Raw genomic sequence first — 15,258 nt, 5'->3', positions numbered from 1 at the left:
GTGCTGTCGAGTCGGACCCGACTCATAACGACCCCTCCCTGGGTTTCCGAGGCAGTATCACTACAGAAGTAGATTGCCCCATCTTCCTTCCGAGGAGTGGTTGGTGGGTTTGAACCGCCAGCCTTCTGGTTAGCAGTCAAGTGCCTTAGCCGCTATGGTAAGTTTTACAGCATTATGGTCAAAGAAGATGCTCTGTATAACTTCAATGTTTTAAAATTTATTAAGCTTGTCCTGTGGCCTAAAATATGGTCCATTCTGGTGAATGTTCCATGTGTGTTCGAGAAAAATATGTATCATGTGATTTTTGGGTGGTGCGTCATATATATGTCAATAAGGTCTATTTGATTAAGAGTGCTATTTAGATCTTCTATCTCTTTGTTGATTTTCTCTTTAGTTGCTCTATCCATCGTCAAAAGTGGTGTGTTAAACTCTCTTACTATAATTGTAGAATTGTCTATTTCTCTTTCCAATTCTGTCAGAGTTTGTTTTATGTATTTTGAAGCTCTGGCACTGGGTGCACAAATATTTATTATTATTATGTCTGGTTGGTGAATTGGCCCTTTAAACATTATATAATGCCCTTCTCTGTGTCTTATAATAGATTTTGACTAAAGTCTATTATGTCAGAAATGAATATTGTCACTCCTGCTTTTTTTTTTACTGTTTGCTTGGTATATTTTTTCCCATCCTTTGACTTTTAACCTATTTATGTCATTGTGCCTAAGGTGTGTCTCTTATAGGCAACATATTGATGAGTCATATGTTTCATTTGTTTTATCTATTCAGCCACTCTCTGCCACTTACTGGTGCATTTAATCCAGATTTATTCAGTGTGATTTTTGATAAGTGTGAATTCACTGCCATCATTTTGTTGCACTTTTTGTGGCTTTAATGGTTTCTTTGTTCCGATTAGTTTTCTGCGTTGAAATATTTTTGTATATGGATTTTCTGATCCTATTATTTGTTACTGTTCTTGTTATGTTTACTGAGCCTTTTTTTTTTAATTTTCTTCTTCTTCTTTATGTTGGTGAGTAGATTTATTATTAATTTTCTTTTTGGTTACCTTGAAGTTTACCTTTATCCTCCTATGTTTAAAACAGTCAGTTATATCTTAAAATTACCTTGACTTCTTCTCTATATGAAAGTTCTATAACATTATCATTTAGGTCCCCTTTTCTTGTGAGGCCATCACAACTTAATACAGCTGGTTACCTGCAATCAGTTTTGAACCTTTAGTTTACTTTTGTGAAGTCTTTACCTGAATTGGTATCTGGGTGATACTGTTGTGTGTCTTTATCTCAGGTTGTTGTCTGAGGTGCTTGATTCTCTGTCTGAAGGACTGCCTTTAACACTTCTTTTAACACTGCCTGGTTGCTACAAAGCCCCTAAATTTCTGCTTATCTGGAAATATCTTACTCATGCCCTTTTTAAAAAGTGCTAAATACCTTGTTTGCTAAGTTTATTTTGTGGTGGTTGAGAATATACACAGCAAAACAAATATAACCAATTCACCAGTTTCTAGATGTAAAATTCAGTACATTGATTACATTCTTCAATTACACAACTACTATTTTAGCATAGAGAGTATCTCAGGGCAATAGTTTCAGGGGTTTATCCAGCCTCCATGGCTCCAAAAAGTTTGAAGTCCATGAGAATTTGAAATTCCAATCTGCATTTCCCCCCTTTTGATTAGAATTCTTCTATAGAATTTTGATGAAAATGTTCAGTAGTAGCTGGGCACCATCCAGTTCTTCTCATTTGATGGTAAAAAAGCACTTGTTCATGGAGACAATTAGCCACATATTCTTCTCCTAGTCCTAACTCTCCTTCCTTTGTTATTGCATATAAATACAGAACAAATGATGTGCTTTGAATGGACACTTGCAAGCACTACAGAATAGGAGACAGAACAGAAGCACTAAACACATTAAGTGAATTAACTGAGATATCCCATGAAATCATGACCCTAAACCTCAAAACCAAAGACCAAAATCCCATGAGATGTTTAGCTGTACACTGAACTTTTTACAGATGTATAACTTATTGTTAAGCTTCTGAAACCCTTAGAATAGCAGTGAAACACTGTCTGATATACTGCTGGTTGTACATTAGCAGCCTTTTTTCGCCATTGCTAGAAATATATCTATCACACAGCTTTTACCAATTTTACTTTTTACAGTGTATAACTTATTGACAGCAATTACAATAATCAGCTGTATTGCCCTTGTTTTTAAAATACCATTTTGCTGAATATATGATTATTTGTTGCCAATGCTTTTTTTTCAGGACTATCTATATGTCCTGAGAGAGCTCTGGTGGCATAGTGCCTAAGGCATTTGACTGCTAACCAGAAGGCTGGCAATTCCAACCCACCAGCCACTCCTCAGAGTCTATTTCCATAGAGATACTGCCTCAGAAACCCAAGGAGGGGTCTCTATGAGTTGGAAATGACTCGAAGGCAGTGAGTTTGGTTTTAGTTCCATTACTGATTGATTGACTGATTGATTGATGTATACATCATCCCATTGCCTTCTTGTCTGCATGGTTTTGGAATGGAAACCAATGCTTCATCTTATTGAGACCTCTTTGTAAGTGATATTTCCCTTTTCACAAGCTGCTCTTTCTTTTGTCTTTGGTTTTAGAAAGTTTGATTACAGTATAATCTTGGTGAGTTTTTTGGTAGGTCTATTTTGGATGGAAACCTTCTTGTCTTTCATGATATTTGGGAAGTTTTATGCCACTGTATCTTCAAAAATCTCTATTCTTTTTTTTTTTCTTCTGTCCCTTCTGGAAATCCTAGAATGTGTATATTATTCCTCTTGATAAGTGTCCCACATAACCTTTAGGCTTTCTTCATTTTTTTTCAGTCTTTTTTCTGATTGTTTCTTAAACACATTAATATCATGGGGTTTGTACTCTATTTTGGTGATTTTTACTTCCAATGTTTAGTTTTACTTCTGTGTCCTTCCATTGAGTTGTCTATTTCTGATATTTTATTGTTAAGCTTCTGAATTTCTAGTTACTGTTTTTAAATGCTTTCTACTCGTCTATTGAGTTTGTCTTTTGTTCTTGTAATTTTTTTTTTAATCCTTCTAGGTTTTCTTCTATGTTTTCCTTGATCTCTTTCAGGATCCTAATTATAGGAAGGTCGGGCAATCTACTTCTGTAGTGATGCTGCCTTGGAAACCCAAGGAGGGGTCACTATGAGTCGGGGCTGACTCAACGGCACATAACAACAATAACAACAACAATTCTAAGTATTCTGAACTCTTTATCAAGTTCTTTAACAGAACTTGATAAAGAAGGTTTATCAGAACTTGCCAATGATTTTTTTTTTTTTCAGGACTATCTATATGTCCTGAGAGAGCTCTGGTGGCATAGTGCCTAAGGCATTTGACTGCTAACCAGAAGGCTGGCAGTTCAAACCCACCAGCCACTCCTCAGAATCTATTTCTGTAGAGATACTGCCTCAGAAATCCAAGGAGGGGTTGCTATGAGTCGGAAATGACTCGAAGGCAGTGAGTTTGGTTTCAGTTCCCTTATTATTTTATTTATTTATTTTTATGTATACATCATCCCATTGCCTTCTTGTCTGCATGGTTTTGGAATGGAAAACCTTCTTCAGGAAGGTTTTCCATCCCTTTATTTTGCTCACTTGCTTGAACCATCATATCTTGTTTCTTCTTTGGATTTGTTATTATCTGCTAACTGAAACATTAAGGTGTTAATTAATTTATTTATATATTTCTTTCCTGATTGTATGTTTTCTCCCCCCCCCTTTTTTTTTTTTGCTTCATTTTGTTTTGATGTATCAGCAGCTTTGTTTCTTCTCTTTCTATTTAGAATATCTTTCTTCCTTTGTATAATTTTAATGTTGTTGTTTTGTGGTACTAGTCTATGTATGATTTTGGTGGTATCAGTTGGTTGGCTAAGCGTGATTTCCTCTCACTAGTGGGTATGGTGGGTCACACTTACATGTGAGTCCTCTATCATTAGGTACATATGTCTTCCTTTACAAGATTGAGTAGAGGTGTGAGAGTAGGTCCTCTGCCTCATGTGCAGCATAAGTGTTGGGCGGTCAGAGTCCCTCCATAGATCTTGCGGGACAATGTGGGTTGGTGCTAGCAGTTAGTGTGTCCACTGGAAAGCAGGGCAGGACTTCTTTCTGCGAGGCACTGCTACCCCAATGGATGGGAAAGGCCCTCTGTGCATGCACAAATTGGTGTTTAAGTAGGTGGGAAGCAATCAAGGGGTCTCAATGCATGCACGATCAACCTGTGGGGACTGTCTGGTTGTAGGACGGGTGACGTCGCAGCTGGCTGGTCACTGAGTGATGGCATAAGGATCATCTGCTCGTTGTTGAGTGGAGACACAGGCGACGCCTGCCATGATGCATCAGGTGTGTGGTACAGTAGCACATCACCAGTCACTGGGCAGGAGGTCCAGGAGTGCACCATCAGTAAACACAGTGTGTGTGTGTGCAGGGGGAGCTCACTGCCGGTCACCAGCTGGGAGACGCAGTGAGCTCCCCTGTGAGCTCCCCTGACCGTCACAGGGGATGGGGTGTTCCTGGAAACCTGCCCCCAGGCAATCAGGGCGTGGCCTGATTAAATGTGAGGTGGGAGAAGATGCACGAGGCTGGCTGAGTGGGGGATCTCTAGCTGTTATTCTGATTTTACAATTCAGTGAGTGTTTCCTGTCTCAAAAGTCAGGTACTGTCAAAGTGAGTAGTCCTGCCCCCTGTTCCTGGCTCCCTCCCTGCTCCACGGTCACCAGGATCACTGGAGTTCTCACCTGCCTTCCTGCACGTTCCCTTTTTGGATTCAGCTCAAGTCCTGCTCACCTTGCTTCATCCCAGGTTTGTGTACACAGTCTCTCTGTCTCCTGTTGTGAATTCCATGGAGTTATCTTCCTATCCTTCTAACCCAGAAGCACTGCCTGCCTTGTCTCAAGATGGCCACGCTGTGCTGGGCCAGATGGCCAGGTGCCAATGATCCATCAATCTCCTCATCTGTTTTTACTCATTCTCTGCTACTCAGTACTCTAATTCAGCCTTCCATTTAATACTCAGATTCAGGGTATCATCTGTATCCATTTCTCTTTGTTTCTCAAGTCTTTATTGTAGGGAGCCATTATGGTATAACAAAGCCAACATCTTGGGCTTTTCCTATAAGCTTCTTCCTAGTTCTCTCTGACACACATGGGGTCACTATGAGTTAGAAATGACTAAACAGCAGTTGGTTTTTTACGTATATGTATGTATATTTCTTCTTACAAGTTACAGTTCTAAATCTATACAAATTGCTGTATATCTAGAAATGAATCTTTTCAATGTATTTGATGAACTTGAAAAAAGCAGAAGTATGTATATTATCTAAAAGTGTTTTGCATGGAAAATTCCAGCTATGCAGTATACAAATAATATACATGTACAAATGATTTATTCCTGAAGATTCCAAGTCAAGAATCCCAGGCTTAATGATCCCAAAGAAAAGCTGTGTCTTCTTCCTTGCCAGATCTTTGGAATTTCATCTCACAAACAGGAAATCACTGGTTAGCAATGTTATCAAGGGACTACATGGATTGGTCTTTGAAATTTTCCATAGGTTGAGTCTCTGACTATGAGCCAAATTTCACCTTGGCTATCAGCCTATAAGCTTAAAACAGTCCTAGGGGACTAAGAAAATCAGAAATGATGACCCAGAACAAGAGAACATTCTGTAGCAGATGGAAGTACTCCCATGGGACAAAAGTAAGTTTTCTGGGTTCAGATGTTTTAATTTTAGTCGATGGTCCCAAGGCAATTTAGACAAGAATGTGAGGCATCTGTAGCTTAAAAGCCTAAAATGTTTCCAGTCTTCCTGCCACAAACCCTTTTATGGCAGAATGATCAAGTGATCATAAGAAGTCCTGTATTTGCACTGAACAATTTAAAAATATTTTTTAAAAAAGATTCATATTACATAAAATTCATATTATATAAAAGAAGATGACAGAAGAAAGGATGAGAAAAAGGAAGTAAGGTTCAGTATCTTAGGATGGAAGGAAAGAATGAGGAAGTATGCCTTTCTTGAAAGGAGAGATGCAAGGCTCTATGAAATCTGACCAGTGAAGGTAGGACTGCTGTCACTGTGACCTAAATTTAAGCCTCAGACCTCCTCTGGGAAACAGAAAATTAGAATCAATGAATATTCTAAGCAACAAAGTAAAACTTTCTGCATCTCGGTTGAAAAGTACACAACCCTAAGTCTGACTACTTTGCCTTCAGGGATAATTGAAAATTTTCAACTTTCACTTCATTTTCATGAAGTGATGGGCTTGCAAATAACCTTGTTTTAAGAATTAAAACTGGCCTATAAAACTGGATGATGACCAAAGTGTTTTTTCTTAATCTTCCAAAAAAAAAAAAAAAAACTGTATAATGCGACTCTACCCTATGGTTCACTATGTGTCCCACCCTCTACCCCTTCTGTGGAAAGCACAGTAAAAAAAAAAAAAAAACTAGAGTCTACATTTCTCATTATGTAGAGTGGACTTAGAAGTCAAAGGGTTTAATTAACGGAGTAATCAAAATGAAGAATACCTGGAAGGCTTAAAGACTCTGGAAATTTCAAAAATGTTAAAATATAAGCAAAACCAAACTCCAAACTCAATGCTGTTGCATCAATTTGACTCTTGGTGACCCCTCCTTGGGTTTCTAAGATGGTATCTCTACAGAAGGAAATCTGGTAGCGTAGTGCCTAAGGCATATGACTGCTAACCATAAGGCTGGCAGTTCCAACCCACCAGCCACTCCTCGGAAGGAAGGTTGGGCAATCTACTTCCGTAGTGATACCACCTCAGAAACCCAAGGAGGGGTCGCTACGAGTCAGATCCAACTAAATGGCAATGGATCTCTACATAAGTAGATTGTTCAGTCTTCCTTCCAAGGAGTGGCTGGTGGGTTTAAACCGCTAGCCTTCTGGTTAGCAGTCAAATGCCTTAGACACTATGCTACCAGAGCTTATTGTTGTTGTTGTTATGTGCCGTCGAGTCAGACCCGACTCATAGCAACCCCTCCTTGGGTTTCCGAGGCAGTATTACTACAGAAGTAGATTGCCCCATCTTCCTTCCGAGGAGTGGCTGGTGGATTTGAACCACCAGCCTTGTGGTTCGCAGTCAAGTGCCTTAGGCACTACGCTACCAGAGCTCCCATGCTACCAGAGCTAGTATGCTTTTAATAAATAATAGAAGATGAATTTCCCAACCATGGCCTCACTACTTCTTTATTGATCTTCATCCATGGTCATGATAATCCCCCCAAGTCATGGCCTCCATTCTAGAAGGGCTGAATCAGCCTCTATTCTCATTGGCTTTACCATTGAAATATAAGAAAATGTGGCTCCCAATAGATAAATCTACAAACCCACTAATGCCAAGAATTACCAGTAGCTACAAGAAGCTGAAAGGAGTCCTGGTGGCACAGTGGTTAACTGCTCAGCTGCTTGTCAAAAGATTGGTGGATCAAACCCACCAGTTGCTCCATAGGAGAAAGATGTGGCAGTCTGCTTCCATAAAGATTGCAGCCTTGGGAATCCTATGGGCAATTGTATTCTGTCCTATAGGGTTGCTGTGAGTCAGAATTTGCCTTGAAGACAATAGGTTTGGTTTGGTTTGATTTACTGAAGATGAAAGAGACAAAGAATGACCTTCCCCTAAGAGCCAAGGCCCTGAATTCTAACCTCCAGCCTCCTGAACTATGAGAAGTACATTTTTGCTCTTAATGCTACCTACTCATGGTATTTTGCATGGCAGCACTAGAAACTAAGACAAGTATCCTAGTCAAAAAGTATTTCAATTTCTATTCAAACCACCTGACTACTTGGATTCATAACTATAAAGAAACAGTACTTCAGAAAGCTTGCAAAGCAACTGAACTCTTACAGAATTCTGCAGTGAGTGTCATTTTGACTTCAGTGTGCTTCCTCGGTGATAAGGAAGTTGTACAGAAAGATTAAGTCACACGGCCAAGCATTATCCAGCTGATAAATGTAGAAATGAGGCTCAGAGCCTAAGACTATTGGATTCTTAACAACTACAACTTCACTACCCACTGAAATTTAGCTTTATGCTAATTTAGGCACAGTTCCCATAATACATTTGCGTAAGATCACTTCCTTGAAGAATTAACACCATAAAATCAAGGCTGCATCTCTTCCCCATGATCTGAGATTTCAACTTTTAAGCCATTACCCACATAAATATGTAAGTAAACAGGGCACCCTAAACTATCTGATGCCTTTGGAGAAAATGCAGGACTTACATGGTGATCCTCAATGTTCTTCAATAGTCTGGGATCGTTAAAGTCACATGAATCACTGGTGGGAGGAGGCAGCCGACTGGAGGAGAGAATAGGAAAGTGTATTCAATTTAAAATGTCCTATTAAGGTAACTGAAAGCTAAGAAGAACCCGTTTTCAGGAAGATTAATGCCTAAAAAGCCTACAGAATGACATTAAACATTGAAATTATTGCAATACTTACGTTATTTCAAAACTCAAGACAACAAACCCTTAACTTTACTATACCTAAGATATTTTATAAGTTTTTACAAAAAAACATAGTTACAAAAGGAGGGAAAACAAAGCCTGAGGATCAATACCTTGACTCTACCATATTAGTCCTTGGGTAACTTCGACCAAGGAGTACTTCCAAGAATACCTGCTCAAATCAGGTAAAACAAGAATAACTGCTGCATTATATATGTTGCAGTATATATATATGCAATCATTTCTGGCAAGAGCTCATACGTAGGAGAGAGAAGAAGACCAATGGTATGACAAAGGAAATGTAATGTGAAGGGTGTGTGCTGTCATGCGGAAGACAACGTGAAAGGCATTATCTCTACTCCCTCCTGAAACCCTTTCTGCAGACAAAAACAACAGAAGAGGAGACAACAGCAGAGTTGATGTCAGTCTCAACTCAAGTAGACATCAGAGTTCAGCACAGCAGAGAAAACAGAAACCAGCAGCTTTCAAGAGGAATCATATAAAATGCTAACTAACTGGTGGCCCCAGCAGAACCTGGGGAAGGGTAAGGAAATGGCAGACTGGCACAGGGGAGGTGGAACACAGCACTAGTTGCAAATCCTTGTGAGGAAGACTCAGTCCCCAAAACCCTCCCTCATGCCACACAGAGAGGCAAATGAACCTTCTATACCCAGAGACAAATGGAAGGTTTGACATTTAGAGAAATCAGAGTAGCCCTGGGCCCAGTAACGATAGCACCCCAGGCATTCTTATAGGTGAGGGGCTATGGCATTCTCCAAAAGTAGGAGTTTTAAATAAAATTCTATGCACACCAAAAGGTACAACCACCAACCCTCTGCCTCCACTCAGCTCCCATAACTATTACAGGCAGATTGATTACCCCTGGAAAGAAGCATGAGAAGCTAACTGGTCAGCACGAGAGACCCACAGACATCTGGGGATTCCTAGGAAAAAAAAAAAAAAAAGTGGGGTTCTGGCTGGCCATCCCACAGTGAAACCAACCAGATATCAACCACACTACCCTCCACAGACATACACACACAGAGATGTACCAGTCAGCTTTGTTAGTGTGTGAATCTTAAATTAGGAGCAGACAGTCCGTGGGCACCAGCCCTTTGAAGAAAGCCTCCGAAATAATAGTAAGAAACCAAAAGCACTGTGGAAGGGGAACAGAGCAATGCAGGGGCAAGACTAGGAGAATGTCTTTGAAACTGAAAATGACGTAAAATTAAAAGTTCCCTACAAAGAGCAGAAGATGAAGTTGAGGAAAAAAATCAGAAAATAATAATAATAATATGGAAAATGAGAGAGAAAGTTGATAACACTAGAGGATCACTCCCAAGAGTTTCAATATCTGACTAATAGGGAATCCAGAGGGAACAGGGAAAATGAGAGAAGAAAAATTATCATAGAAATTATACAAGGACATTTCCAAGAATCAATAAAAGAAAATTTACAAATAGAAATGCCCACTAGAGGCCCATTAAATGCCAACACAGGGAAGGACAACTAGCCTAAACCAAGGCACCTGGCAGAATTGTCCAAGCTAAGGATACAGAAAAAACTTTTAAATGCTTCCAAAGGCAGGGAGGGGAATAGGTCAAACACAAAGGATGGTCTACACCCTCATCTTACATGACAGGAAATCTAGAGACAAGGTAAAAACACTATTTTAAATTTTTAAAATTAGTACATTATTTTGAAATATAGAAATAGGTATTTTTAAAAGAGCCTAAAAAGCTTTTCTGGAAAGTAGGAAATGGGTGGGAAGCACTGAGCCAACGGCTGGCTGTTTTCTTAAAAGTTGCATAGTATTATTGGACTTTGCAAACCATGTTCATGCTTTAATATTATTATGGTTCTCTCTCAACATATATCCAACTTTTATATTCAGGTAAGAAATGCAAACACGAAAACATGCCAAAGCCTTTTGCACTAGAGTGTCAGTAAGTGCTAGAATCTACTCACCAGAAATCCTCTGAAGATGGCTCTCTTATCAATTCTGGGAAATGACTGTCAGAGAGAAGGAAAACATAGTGGCCACAAAATTGTGGTCAAAAGACAGGCATTAATACCAAAACCAAAACTGAAAACAAAACTATTGCTGTCTAGTCAATTCTGACTGACAGCAACCCCATGGTTTAGAGAGTAGAACTCTCCATAGAGTATTCTTGGCTATAATCTTTATGGAAACAGAGTGCCAGGCCTTTATTTCACGGTGGCTTTGAACTGCAAACCTTTCAGTTGGTAGTCAAGCACAAACCATCTGTGCCACTCAGAGACCAAGATTTCTTTTGTTGTTGTTGTAATTATTTGGCTTATTTATTATTATTATTATTATTAATTTTAAGAGCTTGTTTCACATTCAACGTTATGTGTACATTTAGTTTCACTCCCCATTCATCATGTCTAACCCCAACCCAGTCTCCTCCCCTCCCCACCCCACAACCCTCTCCCTGTGTACCCCATATTCATGCACTCCTGTTTGTCCTGCACTTCCTCAACTTGAATGTTGGTCCTCTGGTGCCCCATGGTCTATTGCTCTAAGGGATGTATTACCATAGAGTATGTGGGTGCATCATCTTGGGTTGAGTGGTTTTCGTGTACATCTTGTTAACTATTGGGCTGAGAGCCAGCCCCTGGGAGTGCATTTTATTCCAGGTGCAGAATGTATTCCAGGGCCATAGTATTAGGGGTCTCACCACATTTCATCTGACCAGTAATTCTGGTCATTATTAAGTTTTTGGATTTTGTTCCACGTTTTCCCTCCCACTCTATCCAGGATCTCCAGATTTGATCCTTTCCTGAGTGGTTGGCATTGGTAGCCGGGCACCATCTAGTTCTTCTGGTCTCGAGGGCCATCGTGTCCTAGGGCTGATTACTTCCAAATGCCCTTGTTTTTTTGCATTCTTCTGCACTTCTGATGCTAGGAGACCATTAGCTGCATCATGGCCACTTGAAAGCTTTTAAGACCCCGGTCACTACTCACCAATGTAGGATGCAGAAACAAGGCTTTTATGTATTTTGTTGTGCCAATTGAGTCTGGTGCCCCCCAGTTCTATGGTCCTGAAATGGTAGGTCTATTGGATCTCTCTCCCATAGTGTCTGGTTGTCTGTGAGGGATTACTCTGTGTCTGCAGAGACCAAGCTTTCTTACATGAGTAAGAAATTTGGGCAATCTACTTCCATAGTGATACTGCCTCAGAATCCCAAGAAGGGGTCACTATGAGTTGGATCTGACTCTACAGCAGTGAGTTTGGTTTCGGTTTTTGGTAAATTAGAAATATAAACTTACTTATTTATAAATAAGTTACTTAAGTATATAAACTTACTTATTTTATTCCTTGGGATTTCTAAGTTAATATTGGCAGAAATAATCATTTAGTTGTTCAAAACTTTCATTTGAGGCTCATTAAATTTCAAACACAGCTACATATCTAAACCTCTTATAAATATCCTTCCCAAATATCAAAAAGTCAAGGTATTAGACTAAGTAGCTAAAATAAACTTGTTTTGTCAGAAGAGTAGAAATGAAATTTTCAGTACGAATAAAGGTAATCACCCATAGGTTACTCCTGCAATGCTGCATTTCTTGAAGTTCATGATATTGCATGTAAGAGTTCCAGTTTTGTCAGAAAATAAATACTTCACCTAAAACAAAGAAAAGAGAAACATACATCAAGAATGCAACATGATACAAAGACTAATGGATAAATTCTCTCCTTTTATATGCTTCAAAATCTTTAAATACTATAAAAGGGTAAATTTCCTTTAAGCAAGCAAATCAACAACAACAAAAAAATATATTTCAATGCTTAGACCACTTATAAATCCTTTCCCATTACTAATTCTGGAGTCAAATTATGTGGAAATTGGTAAAGGAAGCATCAGTAACAGCCACGGCACCATTTTAGATTTATAAGCATAGCAAGCAGTCCTACCACCAGGCATTTCAATGATACCTATTTATCTTCAAGATATTCCTATGGTCTTATGCAGTATTCTGTCCAGTATGACAAAGTAAGAAGCTAAAACTTTGGCAACCCTCAAAAATTTTTATAAGACTCTGCCCCCAAATTGGATTACAGAGGCATATCCTTAGACGGTACAGAACAAAACTTGAAGCTTCTTAATTATGATCATAATTAAGCTGTACATGAAACCAGCATGAATCTGCTATAGATTATATTACTTTACAAGTGACAACATTTTACAGATGTATTGCAAAGCTGCATATATACATAAAGATAGTAAGAGCAATTCCTGGAGCAGATCAACCAACTAACCATCTTGGCGTGATTAACTGAATGCAAAAAGAGATGTATTATAAATGCAAATGTAGTGTGCAAACTGTCATCTCAGGTCACAAATAGACTGAGGAGGAGTGAAAGTAACAGAGCATCACAAGACAGGAGGAGTCCAGTTCAGGCTCTGGACACTAACTAGTTAAACAGACTCTGGAAAAGTCATCTCATCCTTCTTAATCTCAGTTTTCACATCTATAAAAGAAAAGGATTTGAGCAGAAGATATAAAACATCATTCTATACTTAACATTCTGGGAAATTATGGATGGATTGGTGACAGGAGGTAATTCACTGAAAACTGTCTCCAGTAAAAAATCCAACTTCTCAATGTGTGTTTTTTTTTTTTTTAAAGAAGGGTTGTGATTGTTAATGAATGCTAAATGTATTCCAGGGACAGGAAAGAACTGTTCTAGAAAGGCAGTGTTTTATAAAAGAGGAATTAGTAAGATGAATTGTTTTCTTATGGCTCTAATATAAGCTCTGGTAGCATAGTGCCTAAGGCACTTGACTGCTAACCATAAGGCTGATGGTTCAAACCCACGAGCCACTCCTCGGAAGGAAGATGGGGCAATCTACTTCCGTAGTGATACTGCCTCGGAAACCCAAGGAGGGGTCGCTATGAATTGGGTCTGACTCAAAGGCAGGTAACAACAACATAAGCAAATAGACTGAAATTGTTTTTCGATATCAAGCAAAGAGATTCACTAAAGTCAAATGTTACATTGTTGTTGTTGTTGTTATGTGCATAAAACTAGTGTACTATGGGTGTGTTAGTTAAGGTTATGTGTCAACTTGGCAGGGCCTGGTTTTGAGTGGGTGGGCAGCTGATAGTAGTTATTCCTCATAATGAGACTGTCAATCAACTCCATGGTGGAATCTGCCCGAGCAGCTGAGTAGCTGCTTCAGGGGTGTGGTCTGCTTCCTGTATATAAGGAGAAGCTTTGGGAATGGTTTGCAGCTTTTGGCACGCTTGAATCCTGCATGTAGCTGAGTTGTTATTCAGCAACCTACCTGCCATGTGGTTTGCTAATATTGGGACTGTGCCTTTTTACAACATTGGCTTTGTCAGCCTCAGCAGGCAACAGCTGCCTGAGTGAAGAGACACCTCTAGCTCCAGTAGGCCAGAAGCAAGGGGCAGAGCTAAAGCCCAAGGTGAAGGGCCTTTCACCCAGCCCCTAGAGCCTAACACTTTAACTTGGCTTCTAGCCTCAAAAACCGTAAGAGAATAAACTGTATGTTAAAGCCATCCCATTTGTGGTATTTTCCATTAGAGGAGCACCAAGTAACTATAACAATGGGTCATTAAGAAGCCCTGGTGGCAAAAACAATGGAGCTCTGGTGGCGCAATACCTAAGGTATTTGACTGCTAACTAGAATGTCGGCAGTTCAAACCCACCAGCCACTCTGCAGAAGGAAGATGGGGCAATCTACTTCTGTAAAGATTTGTCACCTTGGAAACCCAGTGGCGGTCTCCATGAGTCAGAATCACTTCATGGCAGTAGGTTTTTTTTTTTTTTCCCGGTAGCAAAATGGATAAGCAGCCAGCTGCTAATGGAAAAGTTGGCAGTTTGAACCCACCAGCAGCTTGGCAGGAGAAAGATCTGGCCATCTGCTCCTGTAAAGATGACAGCCCAGGAAACCTTATGTGGCAGTTCTGCTTTGACACACGGGGTTGCTATGGGTCAAAAACGGACGCAACAGCACCGAACAACTACAGCAGGGGTAATTCATAATTTAACTACAAATAAGATTTATATGCAGTTAACAGGTATAAGAAATTCAGTAGAACGTGGATCAGTTGAATCGCTTCTTAACAAGCAGTGTATTCTTCTGCCTGCTTTAAAAAAAACTGAAAGATTGCATCAAAATACTGAAAAATCTACCATAAAAATCTTTTACATGGTTCCCACAAGATAGTGGACTAGGCAGAAGGACTGCACAGACCCTCTTCAACAAAGAAAAGGAAAACCAATTAACACAGACACAGAAGATAATCCTGGACCACTGAGCCTTGAAGGGAAGGATATAGAAGTGGACTAAACCCCAACTAGCAGAAGAAATTGTGTGAAAATACCAAAAAAGGAGACACGCGGAGCCACGGTCTGGCAGGGACCTGAACGCCCCTGACGGCACAGACAGCTTAGAGATTCCCAAGTGGGGGTAGGACCTGAAAATTAACCTAAAAATCACCCTGCTAGCCAGGGACTGCACAGACTGTGCACGATGGCCGGGGAACAAACAGAGAAGGTGAAGAGAAAGGTGAGCTGAGTTGTGGACTTTTGCCGGTCCGGAGGACACCGCCATTTTGTAGGTTTAAAAAGTGGCTTGACTATTTGAGATATTTAAAGAGATAGCGCTCCCGCAGATTCCTGGGGTGGTAAGAAGAATTAACCTAAAAATCACCCTGCTAGCCAGGGACTGGGAGC

At 39.8% G+C, this 15,258-nt stretch overlaps 1 protein-coding gene across 1 annotated transcript in view; it reads right to left on the bottom strand.

Annotated features, from left to right (window-relative positions):
• LOC103198374 (phospholipid-transporting ATPase IB) overlaps positions 1–15,258 on the bottom strand; it is an 826,205-nt gene that overhangs the window by 751,005 nt on the left and 59,942 nt on the right. The window contains exons 10-12 of the mRNA XM_042781171.1: positions 12,090–12,178; positions 10,496–10,540; positions 8,299–8,378 (exon numbers count right to left, since the gene is read on the bottom strand). Of these exons, the coding sequence (XP_042637105.1) occupies positions 8,299–8,378; positions 10,496–10,540; positions 12,090–12,178 (214 nt within the window). The remainder of the gene's footprint in view (positions 1–8,298; positions 8,379–10,495; positions 10,541–12,089; positions 12,179–15,258) is intronic.

Source organism: Orycteropus afer, unplaced genomic scaffold, assembly GCF_000298275.1.
Source record: "Orycteropus afer afer isolate SDZICR_OR568_19922 unplaced genomic scaffold, OryAfe1.0 scaffold00092, whole genome shotgun sequence".
Classification (NCBI taxonomy): domain Eukaryota; kingdom Metazoa; phylum Chordata; class Mammalia; order Tubulidentata; family Orycteropodidae; genus Orycteropus; species Orycteropus afer.
This window is presented reverse-complemented; position numbering and strand designations above follow the sequence as displayed.